We start from the raw sequence: 20,601 nt of genomic DNA on the forward strand, positions 1-20,601 counted from the left end.
CAGACACCACAGCCCACCAAACAAGACTAGACAACACCAGTCTTGAAGTAAATCAGGAAATAGACTAGTTTATTTTAACATAGATACAAGATATACATTTAAAGGGACAATACCCCCTCCCTGCATAATGACACAGGGCGGGGCAATCTACATTTAGTAACAAGAGACACACCAACAGACAGTCCCATCATGAGGGCTGCTGGAGACACCCCCCACCAAGCCAATACCCATAAACACATATACCCCATAATAGTTTGCTCCCAAGCAAGACACACAATAGAACAATGGGATGCAACCACATGGCATTAAACAATCAACAACCCTCCACCCCAATATTAGGACAGATCACCCTGTACCCCTAACAGGCACAGGGTGACTTACACATAAGAGGGATATGGGGAGCTGAGACAGGGGTCTCCCCACCTCTCCAAAGTGAGCTGTGTTCCATGGGCCCCCCACCCAAAGTGACTCCCAAAGTGACATACATCTAAAGTCTTTTTTAAAATTTTGAATAGAGTTGGGTAGGGTAAGTACTTCTGTCAGGTTTTTATGGTTGAAGATATCACCCCTCTCCATTTGCCTTTATGGCTATGCAGCTGTTTCTTTATATTGTTGTATAGGCAGTCTGTGATGTGTTTGTTTGGAAAGGCAAACTCTAGGCAAATATAACTAGCAACATTTATGTATGTTTAAGTTTTGACTTTAGATATACTTAAATCTTACACAAAATACAGTATATTGTGAATTTTGCAAAGTGCAGACAGGTCTGTGACCCAGAAACCCAATAACATTTTTAGCAAGGCAGGAAAGTTCCCTTAGTTTAGTATTTAATACCATTATAAAGGATCTTCTTGCTAAAGTGTGATATTTGCACTGTCAAAAAGCATACAATGTGAATAGATAAGTAAGATTACATGAATCTGTGTACTTGTAATAACACATTGGAGTACTGTATGTTTGAGGTGCTTTTTTATTTGAACTACCAGTTAATTTTTCAGAAAAAGCTTTTAAAAGATCCACTCTAATAAAAGTATAAGTATAGAACACGGCTATAGAAAAAAAAACAATTATACTTGCATATACTGTAAGTATACGTATACTGTAATTATAATGTACTGTGTGTATATATATTTGATAAAGACCATGCTGCTTTTTTTTGCTTTGGCCAAAAACAAGCAGCCTGCTGTACCATGGTTGTGTTTATTTTATTCTGTAATTTTTTTTTTTAAATTTCCACAAAGATTGTTGGATTCTATTACTACATATAGAAATTTATACAAAAGATACACACACTTTACCACTTTTTATTCTGTTTTCCTGTAGGTTATTTGAGACTCTCCAATCCTTGTTCTGGTCAATTTTTGGTCTCATCAATCTCTATGTAACAAAAGTGCAACCTGATCACAAGTTCACAGAATTTGTCGGTGCAACCATGTTTGGGACCTATAATGTTATCTCTTTGGTTGTTCTTCTAAACATGTTAATAGCCATGATGAACAACTCCTACCAGCTCATTGCTGTAAGCAAAACTTTTTTACCTTTATATTACAAAGACCTAATAACATATTTCTTCTATAACAACCACACAATATAAAATCAAGTCAGAAGAAATTAAGTAACCAATGGAATGGTTTGTTGTGTTTTTTTATCACTGAAATATGTGAATTCAAAGGGACGGATTGGAGAATAAAATAAAGAAAAAAAATTGGAAATGTCAGTTTGAGGTCCTTGATGCCATTCCTTTTTGTTGCCAATGACTGTACAGTTGTGCTCAAAAGTTTGCACACCCTGGCAGAAATCATGAATTGTTAGTATTTATAACCTATATACAACAGGTCTTAACCTGTTGGCACTGACAGTACGCAAATATGCAGCCTCTAAGTGGCTGGGGCTTGACACTCAGCATCCACATTGACTGGAGCCTCCTGGAAAGGTCCCGATCACTACTTGTGATCGGGACCTTTCTGATCGGGTGACCATTGTGACAGCCAATCACGGCGATGACAGGACCTAAACCCTGCCCCACCTCCTGGCATCACAAACCCCTCAAAGGACAGGGAGGTGTCGCACCAAGGGATTAACCTCCCTGGCGGTATGATTATTTCAGATTTTTGGTGCTGAAAGCGGTACCATTTTTTTGCATGGAAATATGTATTTTTTTAATTGTAGGCCTGTAATATTTAGGAATAACTCACTGAAATCTGTCCGAACAAGGGTATGATAAAATTTGAAACACAAAATCATAAATTATAATTTAATAAATAATCATAAAAATAATATAAAAATAATAAAAAATTTAATTCAATAATATAATCAAACCAAAAACACTGAAATTTGAAATATAGCGCCAAGTTCGCACATCGCTGAGCTCAGTCGCAAAATCGTTTTCAGTGTCTGATGACGAATTTCCCCACGAATCATTATCACTCAATTCTGCAAGTGGTTCTGATTTACTATCGCTGTTCTCTAGCTGATCTAAACCGCTTTTGACCTAAAGGGACACTTTTTGGATGCCATGGACGTTTCTCAGTTTCCAGGCAGAAAGAACAGACAAAATGCAGGCAGGGCACAGGACAAAGCACTAGGGACAAAATGTATGTGAAATTGGTTGAGACAGCAATGTTTTACTATGTAAAATGTAAAAAAAAAAAAATGACATTTTTTTAAATTTTTAAATTTCCCGCCGCCGGCGGCGGCGCCCGTACGTCCCGACGTCACAGGGACAGGACACAGAAGCCGGATGCCGGCATCGGCCGGAGGAGATGGCCGGGGACGCTGCAGGGGACACATCGCGGGAGCGCAGGGTAAGGTAAGTGAAGAACACATGCCGGAGCAGTGCCGCATGGTATTCCCGAGTGTAGCTCGGGGTTACCGCTTTTGGTACTGAAATGTTACCCCGAGCTACACTCGGGAATACCGCTAAGGAGGTTAAGGATAATGATCATATGAAGCCATTTATTATCACATAGTTGTTTGGCTCCTTTTTAAATCATAATGATAACAGAAATCACCCAAATGGTCTGATCCAAAGTTTACATACCTTGGAATGTGTGGCCTTGGTACAGGCACACAAGGTGACACACACACATACACACAGGTTAAAATGACAATTCATTTCCCACATCTGTGGCTTTTTAAATTGCAATTAGCATCTGTGTATAAATAGTCAAAGTATAAAGTCATAGTAGTCATAGTATAAAAGAGTTTATTAGCTCTGCAAAGGCTAGATACTGAGCCCTGGGGAGCAGAAAAGAACTATTAAAAGACCTGTGTAACAAGATAATGGAACTTTATAAAGATGGAAAAGAATTTAAAAAGATATCTAAAGCCTTGAATATGCCAGTCTGTACAGTTCAGTCACTGATTAGGAAATTCAGGGATCTCTTGATACCAAGCCAAGGTCAGGTAGACCAAGAAAGATTGCAGCCTCAACTGCCAGAATAATTATTGGGGATACAAAGAAAAACCCACAGGTAACCTTAGGAGAAATACAGACTGCTGTGGAAAAAGATGGTGTGGTTGTTTCAAGGAGCACAATAGGACAATACATGAATAAAAATGAGCTGCATAGTCGAATTGCCAGAAAGAAGCCTTTACTGCACCAATGCCACAAAAAAGCTCAGTTAGACATGACAAAATGTTGTAACCAGGCTTTTTTTGTGGTATTGGCACAGATCATTTTTGTCCAAGTAAGTGATTTAACAGTACTGACTGGCATATCTAAGGCTTTATATATCTTTTTATATTTTTTTCCATCTTTATAAAGTTCCATTACTTTGTTATGCAGGTCTTTTGCCAGTTCTTTTCTGCTCCCCATGGCTCAGTATCTAGCCTGCTCAGTGTATCCACGTGAGAGCTAACAAACTTCTTGACTTTTAATGCACAGATATTGATTGCAATATAAAAAGCCACAGATGTGGTAAATTAACCTTTTATTTGCCATTTCATTCTGTGTGTGTCACCTTGTGTGTCTGTACCAAGGCCAAACATTCCAAGGTATGCAAACTTAGGATCGGGGACATTTGGGTGATTTCTGTCATGATTATGATTTAAAAAAAGAGCCAAACAACTGTGACATAATAAATGGCTTCATATGATCATCATCCTTCAATAAAATATTTTTTTTTGGCATGATCAGTCATATTATTAATATAAATTACAAAATTTCATGATTTCTGCCAGGGTATGCAAACGTTTAAGCATAAAATAAAATGAACAATATCTGTGCTGACCGGTAATACAAAGCAGCTGACATAAATAGGTAGTATAAAAACCTATATAACAACTGAAAATGTGAAGTGCAGTGCTAAACATATAATAAAATGATTAGAACATATCAAAATATCCAAAAAATGTCCGTGAGAACGAATGGTGTAAACAAAAATAAATTAAATTAAAAATGTGTTGAAATAATGTCCATCCACCACCATAAAAGTGGTCTTGCTTGTAGTAAAACAACTCTACTCTATATATGCCGTCACCATCTCTCAGTGAATTGAAAACTCACCAGAAATGATGGCTGCCACTACAACAGCATAAACGCCCATATATTTTAGCAGGAACACATGAGTTTTGACGTGCAACTCTGTGAATGCGTGTCATTCTGTCTGGCTGGGCTGCGGTGAAATAAAGCTTGCTAGGAGCAAAATATACTTCAAATAGTTTTATTAGATAATGAGTGAATATAAATGTATACACCATTCATTCTCATGGACATTTTTTTGTTATTTTGATATGTTCTAATCATTTTATTATACAGTATGTTTAGAGCTTCACTTCACATTTTCAAACTTTCAAGCATAACTGTATCTGTTATATTTATCTGTTGAGAAATTAGTAGGAGTTCTTAGGAGTTTTCTATGTCATAGCCAAATTGGATCCTTGATAGAGGTATCTGTCTCCATGCAGCAACCTGTGGGAACTGTACTAGCTGATCACTTTTCTGTTGTATGTATTGCCCTGGAGAGCTAGAATGTATTATATTATATTATATTATAATATATTATATTATTATTACAGCTTACTTTAAAGTGCACCTGCTCCCAGACCATGGACAATAAAATTTTTGCATATTCAGGCAGTAAAAGAGGTTTAAAACAAGCCATCCTGACCTCTCTAGCTGCATTTATTATGAAGTTATTCATTCTCAAAAATCTTAAAAGTATCAAAAAGGAGGACTGTCAAAATCTGCTCTCACAAACAAGTTAAGATTTCGATCCCTGTGTTGTGAACTTTAAACATTAAATTTCTTCACAATCTTTATATATACAGAGATGAATGAGGGCTTGTTTTAAAGTGCTTTTACAAATATGTTAATACTTTAGTGTGCATATTCAGGACACAAGTTCAATTTAAATAGTGTTTTATCTAGGAAATGTCCCAATTGTGCTTAAGCTTACTCATTGTAGAATGAATATCAAAGCAGCCTCTCATCACGATTCCACTTGGTTTAAAACCCCTCCTTCTGTTTCTCCAGTGTGTGTATCACAGAATACTACTCAAAACAAGAATAAAACAGTTCCTAGGAATGAAAAACGTGCATGCTCACATTCTGCGCCTTTTATTATTATTATAATACAGAATTTATATAGCGCCAACAATTTACTCATCATTTTACAACATAAGGGCAGACAGTACAATTACAATACAAATGAATACAGGAAGATTCAGAGAACCCTGCTCGTTAGAGCTTACAATCTAAGAGGGAGGGTCAAGAGATACAAAAGATAATAACTGTGGGGGATGGGCTGATGGACAAAATACATGTACAGTTGTTAGGTGGGGGCAGGATAGGCCTCTCTGAAGAGATGAGTTTTCAGGGATCGTCTAAAAGTGGACAGAGATGGACATAGTCGGACACATTGAGGAAGTGAGTTCCAGAGGATGAAAGTGTCTCTGGTGAAATCCTGGAGGTGAGCATGGCAGGTAGTGACAAAGGAGCTAGAGAGCAGTAGATCTTGGGAGGAATGAAGAGAAAGATTTGGTTGGTATTTTGAGACCAGGTTAGTGATGTAACAAGAGGCTGAGTTGTGGATGGCTTTATAAGTTGTTGTAAGTATCTTGAATTTTATTTGTTGGGTGAGTGGCAGCCAGTGGAGGGACTGGCAAAGAGGGGTGGCCAACACTGAATAATTGGTAAGGTGGATGATTCTGGCAGCAGTATTTATGGTGGACTGGAGGGGGGATAGCCTATGTAAAGGTAAGCCAGTGAGGAGAGAGTTGCAGTAGTCAAGGTGGGAGGACCAAGGAATGAGTTAGAAGCTTTGTGGTGTCTTTGGTTAGGAATGGGTGTATCTTGGAGATGTTGCGGAGGGTTGAGTCAGTAAGCTTTGGACAGGAGGTTTAACATTTACCAGGTTGGGTGTGTTCTAATCAGTCAATTCATGTTTCACTTGGAAGTGTGTATAAGTGGTTAAGAAAATACATTTTGCATTATAACATTCATTATTTTGTTTGCTTCTAGGATCATGCAGACATTGAATGGAAGTTTGCTAGAACAAAGTTGTGGATGAGTTACTTTGAAGAAGGAGGAACACTGCCCACTCCATTCAATATCATACCTAGCCCCAAATCATTGTGGTATTTTTTTAAATGGATTCGGAAACAAGTATGCAAGCAATACACAAGAAAAAAGCCTGAAAGCTTTGGAACAATAGGTGTACGTATCTTGTTAAAATATATATAAAGAATCATATACAACACCGAAATGCAAATTGATAATATACATTCAGCATTGGAAATCTACAGTTCTATTTATTTGGATAACAAAAGTGGCTTACATTAAAGTGTTACTAAACCCAGGACCCTGTATTCACTATATCTGGACTCCCTCAGTACACCAGAAATGGAAAGTGTAATTTTTTTTTAGTATATATAAACTGCTAAATACCTTTTCTCACCAGCAGTATATTGCAGCCTTGTGACTTCTATCAGTGTCCAGCAGAGCACATGTTAAAGCTTGTAGGAAGAGTTTTCATTCTGCTGTAGGAGGATGCAGGACCTTTGACCTATGTCTGGACAGTGCTGATCGGCCCTGTGCTGATCACATGCACTCTCCCAAAAAAAAAAACACCTCTCTAGCAATACACACCAAACTGAGCATGTGCAGAGTGACTCCACATGATATGACTTATCAGGAGATAAGAGGGGGACACTGGAAAAAGGAGGGGATCAGGGAAGTTAGGATCAATCAGCATGTTTACACAATGCAGAGGATTAACCCCTTGGGTTCTACAATGAGTATAACAAGCATGCTTTGCTGCATATAAAGACTGATTTTACTTTTGTGGGTTTAGTAACATTTTAATATCTTTTAGAACCTAAGTACTGTAACACGTGGTGAAATTTAAAGATGCCTGCAGATTTGAGTGTGTGAGCCAATGCGTAAGCATGATCAGATTGGTTGTAAACTAATCTACTATTGTCATTCTAGAGCCTGTAAGTGTTTTATAGTTCCTAAAAAATTACATTCAGCTTTCAGGCAATGAGGAGCAGCCCGACCTCCCATCTATATTCTTTTTTAAAATAATGTAATAAAATCTTAAATAGAAGTTTCAAAAACGTTTCAACTTTCAGGACTGTTACCAGCAATTGTAGGGTATATGCTAAAGTAAAAACATGTTAATATGCTGTCTTTAATTCTCCCAAAACCAGGTTTCGCATATCGCTTTAATTTCTCACATACATTCCATTACAAAACACATTTTCTTTTCTCTGTGTTCTACCAAATTTTCCCATGTAAACATTTTTGGTATTGTTTTAGAAAGGAAGTTGAATGATTTGGTAATAAGCATCTGTAGTGCACCTGTACTATTACTTTTAGATCTGGTACAGGTGTCAATGATGAATTAATGACACCCCAAAACAGATCGCAAAATGCAAATCCATGTGCGGTACGATACCGCACAGCAAAAAAAAATTTTAATTCACTAAAAAACTACTTAAATACCGCATGAGTTATTTTATCAAGTCATGCAGTATTTTAGTAGTGAAAAACATGCATTATTGTTTCAGCTGTCAGCGGGGTTTCCCACTGGCAGCTGAATGGAAAAGCAAGAATTGCCAGCAATTAAAAAAATTATTAAAAAAATGTGTGTGGTCCCCCCCCTATCTATACGAAGCCCTTCTGGTGTGGTATGGATTTTGAGGGGAACCCCCATGCCAAAATTAAAAATGAATGGCATGGGGTCCCCACCAAATCCATACCAGATCCTTATCTGAGCATGCAGTCCGGCAGGTCAGGAAAAGTGGGGGGCAAGAGAGTGCCCCCCCTTGAACCTTTCCAGGCCACATGCCGTCAACATGGAGGGGTGTTTTGGTGCGGGTGGCTCCCCCCCCCAAAGCACCTTATCCCCATGTTGATGGGGAAAAAGGTCTCTTCCCCACAACCCTGGCCAGTGGTTGTGGAGGTCTGTAGGTGGGGGGCTTATCGAAATATGGAAGCCCCCTTTAGCAAGGGGGCCCCCAGATCCCACCCCCCCATGTGAATGAGTATGCAGTAAGGAAAATAAATGAATGTCTCCCGAAGTAGATCCAACATCAGTCACGATGCCTGCTGCCGCTGCTACCCAAATACAGAAAAAAAAGGCTCCGGTCTCGATGCTGGCTTCTGCCGTCTGCCTGCTCCGCTGGCTTCACAGTTCTTAAATATGTAAGGAGCGTTGCCACCCGGTGACTTGACGTGTGTGACCCTGCCCCTTGTGACATCATCAACCGGAGCATGCTGCGTCAATGATGTCAGAAAGTATCAATTGAAAATCAGCTAGTGTGCTATCTTCATGTGGTGAATATTTGGATTTGTATGTAACCAAAAATGTGATACAGTTATGCATGCTAAATCATTCCAATAATTTTGTTGATATTGAAAATGTTTTGATGGAATAGTAGTGACTACCTCTGTCCTTACAAGGATAAGCTGCCCTCTTTTTCTAAATGGTTGACCCCCCCCTGCTTTGGTGTTAAGGAAATTTGCAACAGGTGCACTAGATGGGCAACAATGAGACAACCCCCAAAACAGGAATGGTTTTACAGGTGGAGGCCACTGACAATTTTTCCCCTACTCATCTTATCTTACTCATCTGTTTTTCACTAGTTTTGCATTTGGCTAGCGACAGTGTCAGTACTGGTAGCATGAGGCGATACCTGGACCCTACAGAGGTTGCACAGGCAGTCCAACTCCACCAGGATGGCATATCAATACGTGCCATTGCTAGAAGGTTTGCTGTGTCTCCCAGCACAGTCACAAGAGCATGGAGGAGATTCCAAGAGACAGGCAGTTACTCTAAGAGAGCTGGACAGGGCTGTAAAAGGTCATTAACCCATCAACAGGACCGGTATCTGCTCCTTTGTGCAAGGAGGAACAGGATGAGCACTGCGAGAGCCCTACAAAATGACCTCCAGCAGGCCACTGGTGTGAATGTCTCTGACCAAACAATCAGAAACAGACTTCATGAGCGTGGTCTGAGGGCCCGATGTCCTCTAGTGGGCCCTGTGCACACTGTACCATAGAGTTTGATTGGCATTTGTCATAGAACACCAGAATTGGCAGGTCTGTCACTGGCGCCCTGTGCTTTTCACAGATGAAAGCAGGTTCACCCTAAGAACAAGTGACAAACATGAAAGGGTCTGGAGAAGCCATGGAGAACTTATGCTGCCTGTAACATTGTTCAGCATGACCGATTTGGTGGTGGGTCAGTGATGGTCTGGGGAGGCATATCCATGGAGGGACAGACAGACCTCTACAGACTAGACAATGGCACCCTGACTGCCATTAGGTATTGGGATAAAATCTTGGGACCCATTGTCAGACCCTATGCTGGTGTAGTGGGTCAAACAATTGGGCATCCTTACGTTCCTAACTCATTACCCAGTCCATATAAGTATATATATCCAGCATGATATTTTTCCCCATTGAGATCTGATATATTTTCAAAGTGTTTATTTAATTTTTTTGAACAGTGAACATTAAGAGCTTTGAATAGAATATTGGCAAAGGCGACATATATTTAGTACATAAAAATATAATTTTTGACCTTTATTTGGAAATGCAAATTAGTACAATTCCAGGTAATGTATGGCTTCCATTTGAGAAATGAGGGATCATGGTTCTCTAATATGTTGAATTTTAACACTAAGACACCCCTGTGATTTATTGAATGTGGATAAGACATTTACTGGAAATATCTTAAATATGCATAATCTAATAGAAGAAAATGTCTTAATCCAGGATGTGATAAAGCCCTACAGTAGTTTTAGAATATATTTTGGTTTCAATTCTGCTCTTTGACCATATTTTTCAATTTGTGGGAATATATAATTTTCATAAAGATCTAAATCATTTTTTCAACACACCAAGTAGCACACATATACACAATATACTGCATGCACATTTGCTGTGCATCATCTAAGCTTCCATTGGGGATGCAATTAAAACCTTAGCTTTCTGAGTGCGGGTATGGAGGACTCTCCAAACTTCATCTCTCCTTCCAGTCCAGCGCTCAATACACAACTGCTTTAGAGTTTGTCTCTGGGCAATAAATAATTTTTTTTTCATGTTGATAATTTAATCCAGATCTGTTATGAAGTTTTAATAACTGAAAAAAAAGGAAATAGATTGGTGAAGGAATGTATGCTCAGTTGATTTTTTTAAAGTAATTATTATTATACAGGATTTATATAGCGCCAACAGTTTGCTCAGCACTTTACAATATAACGGGAGACAATACAGCAACAATACAGTTCAATACAAGTGGGTTAGGAGGGCCCTGCTCCTTGGAGCTTACAATCTAAGAGATTAATTAGTAATTAATTAGTGATTAATTAGTAAGGTGATTTTTAAAATTTGGATATTTTAGGGAGACTACACAGAGGTATAAGGATATTTCTCAGGTTAAAAAATCCTTCTATGATTTTAAGGCTAACCGGTCAACTCTGATAACCTCTGATTCCTGCATAGTTCTTTTGTGCACTTTCATAGTGACCCTGTACCCTGATTTTCTGGGTTAATCCATAAAGGTACACAGTAACCAGAACTCACATGATCTCACTATACTTTGTCCTGCTTGTGTCTCTTGCCTCTTTATTGGCCATCACACCTTGTGGCCTATAGAGAAGGGAGGGGAGCAATAAAGAACAGGCCAAGACACATGTGGTTGCTTTTTTATATAGATTTTCAGGATACCCAGTCTCTGCGCAGGTTAACAAAGCACACCTGCAGACATCTAGAGTTACGTACACAGTTATGGAGCTTCATGGAGCCCCCAGGTTAAATTTTAGGTTCCATGTAAAGTTGACCTTTTCATTACTTAAGCACTTAAATGTTGTGAGAGATGTAAATGGGGCTTGACAGCTGAGTGTCTCCATCCACTCCCTGCTATGTACTTGTATAAAGATGGCCATACACTATCAGGGGCGGACTGACCATTTGGAAACTCGGGCACTGCCCGAGGGCCCGGGGTCAGTAGGGGGCCCCATGAGATGCCCCTGGTACCTTTTTCATAGGCTTTTTTGAGTTTGGGCAAGGACACAGGGGCCCCATGATCCCCTATTGCCCGGGGGCCCCATGAGTTGTCAGTCCACCCCTGTACACTATGCAATCTGATTGTACAATCTCTGTACAATTTCCTTTAGGTTTTTCAGAACTATGGAAAAGGAGGACCCACCTATCTACCCAATCACTCAGTATCCAATCAGGCAGGCCCTTGCACTACAAAGTTGATGGTAGATCTAAAGCAGATTGTACAATCAGATTGTAATGTGTATGTGAACTTTACAGAACCCAGAACACAATTCTACTGTTTTCAATACAATGCCTATGGACTCTACTATGCCTATGTGTTCTGTTCACATAGGCTGTAATAGGATATTCACTCAGCACACTCTACTAAATGAATGATCTATGCAAGATGAAAGTTAAGGTAGAAAAATTAAAATCGATGTCTGTGTAGTAAGTGAGAACAGTGATCACTGACCAATTGCATTTCATTTAATATGCGTGCACCTGGAAGTGGGTAGGAGGGTAGATGATGCAGGGTGTGTGCTATGAGGTCAGCTGGTCAACTCCTTCCTGTGTCATGACCTAAAGGCTTTGCAGGAAATAAGGCAGAAGTAAAGGATAAGCATTTGTACAGCCATCTGGACACTGACATAAAGGGGAGTAGAAAAAATGGAAAGCTATATTGGTACACAGAGGAGTTGGAATTTAGTAAAAAAAAAAAAGATGAACAAATATGAACTTATACCAAATTAAAAAAGAAAAAAGCGCCACTTACAAAAAACACCAAAATGTCAGCAGCATATCCCACCCAAAATAAATTTTGGCAACAATAATCCTAATTAAAAGGTATGCGCTAATATGAAATTTATACAAAGGTGTATATCATCATCCAAAAAACATTAGTGTTTTAAATAAATAATTATAGTGTCCAAACATAAATTAGTGTCCAAAAAATATATATATATCTTCAGTGACTTGAACCAATTGTGAAAAATCCACCACCAAAGGAGATTAAATGAACTCACCAGAGCTAATGGCTGGTCAGATTATAAACCAGCAACAGTTCTTGTGCTCTAGGAGCAATGAACCCGATGTCCAAATAAATATGGTGATGTTTCAGATACTTACGGATAGTAATCATCACAGACAAACAACTTTGCAGCCCAAGCTCTTATGATGAACTTCTCCACTCTTTCTCATACCTCCATGAGAGCATGCAGTACACTCAGGGACAAAAAAGAGAACATAATGGTGCAATACGTTTTTTTCATTTATCTCTTTAATAAAAAAGGTATAAGGAAACTCACAAACAAGGTGTCCAACAGACACCAGCTTCAATCGCAAAAAAGGGTTGAGATACAGTCTGCTCCTTGATGACGTCAGTGTGACGAAACCGGTTGGGCGTGGCCTACTTGATGTGGATGTCAGAGAGCCTTGCTGTTCTGTGCTGTATGGGAGAGATCCGCGGTGAGCGTTAACTGTATCTCAACCCTTTTTTGCGATTGAAGCTGGTGTCTGTTGGACACCTTGTTTGTGAGTTTCCTTATACCTTTTTTATTAAAGAGATAAATGAAAAAAACGTATTGCACCATTATGTTCTCTTTTTTGTCCCTGAGTGTACTGCATGCTCTCATGGAGGTATGAGAAAGAGTGGAGAAGTTCATCATAAGAGCTTGGGCTGCAAAGTTGTTTGTCTGTGATGATTACTATCCGTAAGTATCTGAAACATCACCATATTTATTTGGACATCGGGTTCATTGCTCCTAGAGCACAAGAACTGTTGCTGGTTTATAATCTGACCAGCCATTAGCTCTGGTGAGTTCATTTAATCTCCTTTGGTGGTGGATTTTTCACAATTGGTTCAAGTCACTGAAGATATATATATATTTTTTGGACACTAATTTATGTTTGGACACTATAATTATTTATTTAAAACACTAATGTTTTTTGGATGATGATATACACCTTTGTATAAGTTTGTTATTAGCGCATACCTTTTAATTAGAAATATGAACTTATCATTTAAAGAGAGATGCAATTCAATATTATATATATAATAAAATTAACAAAAAAAATACTCATTTTACTAGGTACTTTAATGTTTTTGAAATCGTAGTATAACAAAGAAATTCTTAGTGAGTTTAGTGGAGTATGCACTATATATTCTGGCAAGGGTGTGATTTGAACTGTACCAATGAACTGCCAAATGCAGAGTCATGGTGTGCCTATACAGTATATAAAACCATTTTATAGTATTGCATCGTATCTACAAGTCCTGTGATTAGCAGCAGTAAAATATATTTGTAAAATGTGTGCGGATTAAAAGTATTAGTGTGGGTGGGACAGATCAAGAAAATCCAATATTATGTATGGCAAAATGTTATATAGGATGGGTGGAATATCAAGCAGTTACATTGCATGTCCATGGTATATATATAGGAAGAATTTATGAAGCAAGCATCGATATTATTATAGTAAATCGATCTAAAGAAATTTATCAGTGCTGTACTTTGCCCTGCACTGACATGAGTAAAAGCTGAGAAATCTCCCTCACTGTATAAGAGACAGCTCGTATGAAAAAAGAAATTGAATACTTTGTAAAAGATAAAATTATTTTTATAACCCCAGTTTTCTTTAGATTCTGTCAGGCAACATTTAGGTAGATAATATTTGTATTTATTTTCATTGATTTTTGTTCTCTATAAAAGGTCATACATACATAGGTCTGTTCTCTGCAGAACTCAACATTTGTATTAAAGGCACAATCCAAATGTACATATATTGCCAAAAGTATTGGGACACCCCTCCAAATCATTGAATAAAAGTGTTCCAATTCCAAACCTCCATAGCCACAGGTGTATAAAATCAGGCCCCTAGTCATGCAGACTGCTTCTACAAACATTTGTGAAAGAATGGGTCGCTCTCAGGAGCTCAGTGAATTCAAGGGTGGTGCTGTGATATGTTGCCACCTGTGCAATAAGTCCATCTGTGAAATTTCCTTGTTATAATACCACTAACAGTTGACCGTGGAATATTTAGTAGCTATGTGGAAGCAACTGGGAACAACAGTAACTTAGCCATGAAGTGTTAGGCCATGTAACATGACAGAGCAGGGTCAGTGAATGCTGAAGTGCACAGTGTGCAGAATTCACCAACTGTCTGCAAAGTCAACAACTAAAGACCTCCAAACTTTGTGTGGCCTTCAGATTAGCACAACAGCAGTGTGTAGAGAGCTTCATGGAATGGGATTCAATGGCTGAGCAGCTGCATCCAAGCCTTACATCACCAAGTGCAATGCAAAGCGTCGGATGCTGTGGTGCAAAACACGCCGCCACTGAACTCTAAAGCAGTGGAGATGTGTTCTCTGGAGTGATGAATCACACTTCTCTTTCTGGCAATCTGATGGACATGTCTGAGTTTGGCAGTTTCCAGGAGAACGGTACTTATCTGACTGCATTGTGCCAAGTGTAAAGTTTGGTGGAGGGGGGATTATGGTGTGGGGTTGTTTTTCAGGGGTTGGGCTTGGCCCTTTAGTTCCAGTGAAGGGAACTCTTAAGGCATCAGCATACCAAGACATTTTGGACAGTTTCATGCTCCCAACTTTGTGGGAACAGTTTGGGGATGGCCCCTTCCTGTTCTGACGTGACTGCGCACCAGTGCACAAAGGAAGGTCCATAAAGACATGGATGAGCACGTTTGGGGTGGAGGAACTTGACTGGCCTGCACAGAGTCCAGACCTCAGCCTGACAGACACCTTTGGGATGAATTGGTGTGGAGACTACGAGCCAGGCCTTTTCGTCTGACATTAGAGCCTAACCTCACAAATGTGATTCTGGAAGAATGGTCAAACATTCCCATAGACACACTCCTAAACCTTGTGGACAGCCTTCCCAGAAGAGTTGAAGCTGTTATAGCTGCAAAGGGTGGGCCAACTCAATACTGAACCCTACGGACTAAAAATCGGATGTTGTTAAAGTTCACATGCGTGTAAAGACCGGCGTCCCAATACTGGCACATGAGTCTGAAGCTAATATATTGTTAAGCAAGAAGAATAATTAGAATAAAACTTGTAACCAGAACTAGTTATTATCCTAGGGGGAGCATTGTAGACTCAGAACCCTTCAGACACCAGTTTCATAATAGATCTTAGGTTCATTGACCTTCTAGTATTCAAAGAGTATTGGAAGAAGCCTCAGGTCCCAAAGTAACTGGAAAGCAAGAATAAAAACAACGATAAAAAGAATAAAGAAAGTGAGCTTCCTGGCCAAGTACTGGCTGGTTTTATTTTTCGTGGCATTTTCAACCACAGATGACAAACATTAGATATTTTCATGGTCAAAAATATGTAAAAGATGAGTGTGACAATGTGTTGGTACATCAGTAATTAGTTAGTCTAAGAGGGCCATGCAGCCATTCATTGGGATTGTGGCATTTCAGGGCAAGTCCACCAAACATGGAATATTGATCCTGTGTGCCCACATTCTATAAAACAATTAGAGGCAGCCCCAGGGAGGATTTTGGCCATTCTTGTGGGTACCAGATATCAATGAAAGTGGACTTTAAAATTACACTCAGTGAGAGTTATATTAGGTACTCCTGTGTGAATTCCAGTAGGTAGATTATATTTGGATTAATAAAATGGGAAAGTTGATAGTTATTGGAAATAATTAGCATTTCAATAAACAGGAGTTTATGCCAATTATTTGCTCATTTATTTTTTTGAGATGGCTATGTTTATATGACTAATTGGCCAGTTTTTTTATTCCATTAGAAGATTAGTTGAATAATTTATAGTTCAATTAGTTTTACAATTTTTTTACAGATAATTAACTAAATGAATTTGCTGATTTAGCATTTTGTTTTATTTAATTAAGTAGGGAGGATTCAGTGATTAGTTAGGGTGTAACTGATATGACTGACTGATTTGATTAATTTAACTAATGTCTACGACACTGAAAATGCATACTTGTATATACTAAGGGTTCCCTTAGTCATAAGTACTACTTTTGAAACTAAAACTGTTAAATATAAAACTATTGGAAGTTTTTAAATGTATAATAGTACACATATTCTAGTGCATGTGGGGCATGCAGCTCCAATTTTCAGGTGGGTTCCGGTATAGACGTTTGGGTTGCAACATCACATACACATCACTTTCCTGTGTATATGGGCATCTGCTATAAATCTTTTGATTCTTTCAGCAGTGGAGGTGTGTCCTAGGACATACTGACACAGCTGGTAAAAGGTGGAAAGAAGAGTTTTGGGAAAACACAGGACAGTGACAAGCTTGTGATATGCAAACCATTGCTTATTACATTATCGCATCGTCCCCAACCCAGCACAGTATTGCATCTAGAAGAATGACAAGGATTGTCAATTTGTCAATGTGCCAGCATTATCAATTGAAGAAGAAAGTGACTTGGCAAGGGTATGTCTAGCAAAGTCAATAAGTATTTTAGGGCAGAAATCAGAACAATTGAGGGAAATGATACAACCCTTAGATGTTTAGTGCCCAGACTTTAATTTTCTTTTTTGGCCCCTGATACACTCAAATTAACTAGAATTTTTAACACAAATAAAACATTTTTTTCAAAATGAATTACTGCAGGCCAATCTGTAACATTTGGTGTAGACGCATATAGTTTGATTACTCCCATTAATGAAGATTTAAGAAGTAATCTTTAAACAAATAGGGATGCTGCCAGTAACAACCTCTTATTTTGAAAATTCTAGTTGCCTGGTTGCTATGCTGATGCATTAGGTTTAATTTACGTTACTGAACCAGCAGTATTTACATCATGAGTTTTGACTTCTCCCTAAATTAAAGCTGCACTCCAAGCAAACCGCTAAATACGCTGGTGTAATACATACAGTATATGGAAACTGTTTTACATGACAGAGGAATTATATTTCAGTCCATCCATTTCTTATATTTACACAGCTCTGCCACACTGTCCTGTCTGACAGAGTATGAGACCACAATTTCCTCTGGTATGGTTAAGTATCTCTTACAGGTCTTGTCCCTCCCCCAGCCTCTAACTGGTCAGTAAGCAGTAGACTGATGAACTCATCTCTCTGTCACCCTGCTTTCAAATCATATTAGCATATCTCTCATTGTAGCACACCTGATTGGCACCTTGTGCTGTTGTCTTTCTCTCCCAGCCTGAGCTCTGCTGTACATTGACTGTATAAATTCATATTTAAAGGGGTATTAAACCGCAAACCAAAAATGTATCCAGATGTGCCCCCACTCGACAGACACCTTTGGACTGCAGCATTGTCAGTCGGGGGGGGCAGGGCGTGTTAGATGTACTAGCATATTTAAATGCACTAACAAATTGAAGCCAATCTCCAGCTAATACTTTTTAGGCAGTTTTTTTTCCTTTTGGAATAAAGGTTTTACATAAATAAATAAAAATAAAAGCTGTTCCCTCCCACCGGTGTTAAATGATTTGTCTCATCCCTGTAACTGCTACATCTGCAAGAGAGCTTGTTCTTTTGAAAAACAACAGACTCACTGACAGGATCACCAGATGAAAGTAGAAGAAAGAAAGCCTAAAAAGGGGAAATTAATGTAGCCACCACATCTAAGAATTGGTAAACTGCAATATATTAAATGTTTGCTTTTTGGTTTAATTCCACTTTAATTTGGTAAATGCTTGTTTTCCTTTAGTGAAAGTCTTGAATGCAGCCAGGCTGCTAATGTTTTTTAGAACAAGGTCAACCAGAATATATCCCTCAGTACACGAGGATGAGCATCCTACAAGAATTTGCACTAGTCCACGACCAGTTATCTGTCATACCAGCCCATTTGGCAGATTCCAGGCTTAGTAGATTGGCAGTTTGGCACTTGTGTGCGTTTGTTAAAAACTGCTACCTTTCTGCCCGTCAGACTGACTTTGTGTTGGTAGGTGTATTAATAATACACCTGTATTAATGATGCTTGTGTCTACAGACATAAACATAGTGCATGTTCCAAACATTATAACAGATTTTCTTACTATTTGCAGTATAATATTTGTATATTTCTTTCCAGAGAAGAGCAGCTGACAATTTCCGAAGACATAATCAGTATCAGGTATGTTTCTCTTACATCCCATTACTGTATAATCCAATATAAACTTGAATACAATGGGCCTTTATGTACCAATTCTTAACACAACTGCATCTGTCTTTACAAGATCTATAGGTACAAAAAAAAACAACTATAGGTATAAAATGCAGGCACCAAGAGGTATCTCTGTATATATGTTCAACAGCTTCCCAAACCTTCCTGTCCAGGCTAAAGCCATTCTGACAGGCAAAGTTTTGACACTTCATTTTAAAAGCTTACAGCTAATACATATTTATATTGGCACATTATAGCATAAGAGCAAATGTCGGTAAGTATTGAGCTTGTGTTGATGGCACCAAATTGACATCAGCTTAAGCTGCTTCGGAGCAGATGGCCCCCATCTGACTGGCATTTGACCTGCTATTGCAGGTTTTGCATTCCCCTAGACTTTAATGGTATGCAAATCTTACTTGAAGTGATCAAAGGCCCTTTGCCACAGGTCCTTACTAGTCAGTAGGAATGTGCAAGCAAAAGGTGAGCAACCCTCTACCCCATCAAGAGCTTTCATTGCTTTACCTGTCGGAACATTATGGAAATTGGCCATTGCAGAAGAGTTTAGGAAAGAAAAGCATAAACAATACTCCTCTTATGCTCAGCTTCCAGACCAATTTGTGAAGGCCTGGCCTCTGATACTGGGGAAAATGAGGATCCCAAATATCACAAGAAAATACTCCAGCACTATGCAGGAATGCATTTTTGTGGGACTTGGAATCTTCAGCTTTCCAACTATCCCACAAAAAAAGCCCAATGACAGCATTACTGCTGATCCTAATATTGGGGATGTTGTGAAACCCAAACCAGCTGCTGAAAGAAATAACCTTAAAGGTCCAATTCACTTCTAATCTATTAATATTCCAATGACATCACCCTTGTCTAGGAAAGTGCATATGGTGTAAGGTATTTTTTTACATTTTTCTTTAAATTTTTTTTGCCTTTCACTGAACATGTTTTAATCAGGGGGCTACAAATTCCTTGTGGAAATGATAAAATGAAAAGGTAATAGCAACTCAATTTTACCAGGAGAGTCTTTAAAAAAGAAAAAAGAACTGATTTAAACCACCACTTTGTACTCAAATCTGAAATATCAGCTTTGGTTGGAGTTAATATTCTCTTGTACTAGATGTAAAACTAATTTAGCTTGGAGAAGTTAGCTTCTTAATAAATCAAAACTTCAGTTGTCGGATTCTGTAAATATTACAATTATATTCATCTATTAGCTCTTTTATTTTACCCCTTTACACAATGCTGAACTGTGATAACTCCTGTATTGTAATGTCAGGAGGTGATGAGGAACCTTGTGAAGAGATATGTAGCAGCAATGATCAGAGACGCCAAGAAAGAAGAAGGACTAACAGAAGAAAACTTCAAGGTAAGAGACTTTGTAAATGTATTGATATATTGGTGGGCTCAGAAAACAAAATAGTAACAGTAAATCAGGATACTCTCAGGTGTAACATAAATAGGAAAATCAGAGTATTGGAGAGATGACTGCAATATGCAGATAAACCATCTCTTATTTAGTAAGCCAGTGAATTAGTGAAAGTGGGTATGAATTTGTCTTATCAATGCTAGCCTATCTATAATAATATTAATATCGATGATCCAGATGAATATATAACAATTAAAAAAGAAGTATATCTTAATATATCCCAGTTTGATTGACTTCAGGACCAGTGGCTAGTCCCCTAATTTTTCCTGTATTTAAGGGAGGATTGGGAAACTTTTGGCTGAAGAGCAAATATAACCAATTGGCCCTTTAATGGAGGGGATAGATTTTTGAAGACTAAAAAAAGTGTACCATGAAAAGTGCGCCATGGTGCCTCGTAGATTGGTATGCATGGTAAAATATGGGTGTTCTTAAAGGTCATGTTTTATTATAACACACCTCAAATCTACCAGAGTCAGCCTTCTTTGTGGCTCCAGCATTTGGTCAAATTACATCTCTGAGTTGCAAAGAAAGTTAGTGCTGGAAGATTTCCCTCATGCTCAATAT

The 20,601-nt window shown here is 38.5% G+C and overlaps 1 protein-coding gene across 3 annotated transcripts in view; it reads left to right on the top strand.

Annotated features, from left to right (window-relative positions):
- Positions 1–20,601, top strand: part of TRPC4 (transient receptor potential cation channel subfamily C member 4) — a 256,992-nt gene that overhangs the window by 232,476 nt on the left and 3,915 nt on the right. For all 3 annotated transcript variants that reach the window (XM_089690825.1, XM_089690823.1, XM_089690824.1), the window contains 4 exons: positions 1,324–1,519; positions 6,464–6,658; positions 18,531–18,572; positions 19,888–19,977. In XM_089690825.1, coding sequence (XP_089546951.1) covers positions 1,324–1,519; positions 6,464–6,658; positions 18,531–18,572; positions 19,888–19,977 — 523 coding nt within the window. The remainder of the gene's footprint in view (positions 1–1,323; positions 1,520–6,463; positions 6,659–18,530; positions 18,573–19,887; positions 19,978–20,601) is intronic.

Source organism: Staurois parvus, unplaced genomic scaffold (assembly GCF_062004578.1).
Source record: "Staurois parvus isolate SC_StPar_1 unplaced genomic scaffold, SC_StPar_1.0 ptg000544l, whole genome shotgun sequence".
Taxonomy (NCBI): Eukaryota; Metazoa; Chordata; class Amphibia; order Anura; family Ranidae; genus Staurois; species Staurois parvus.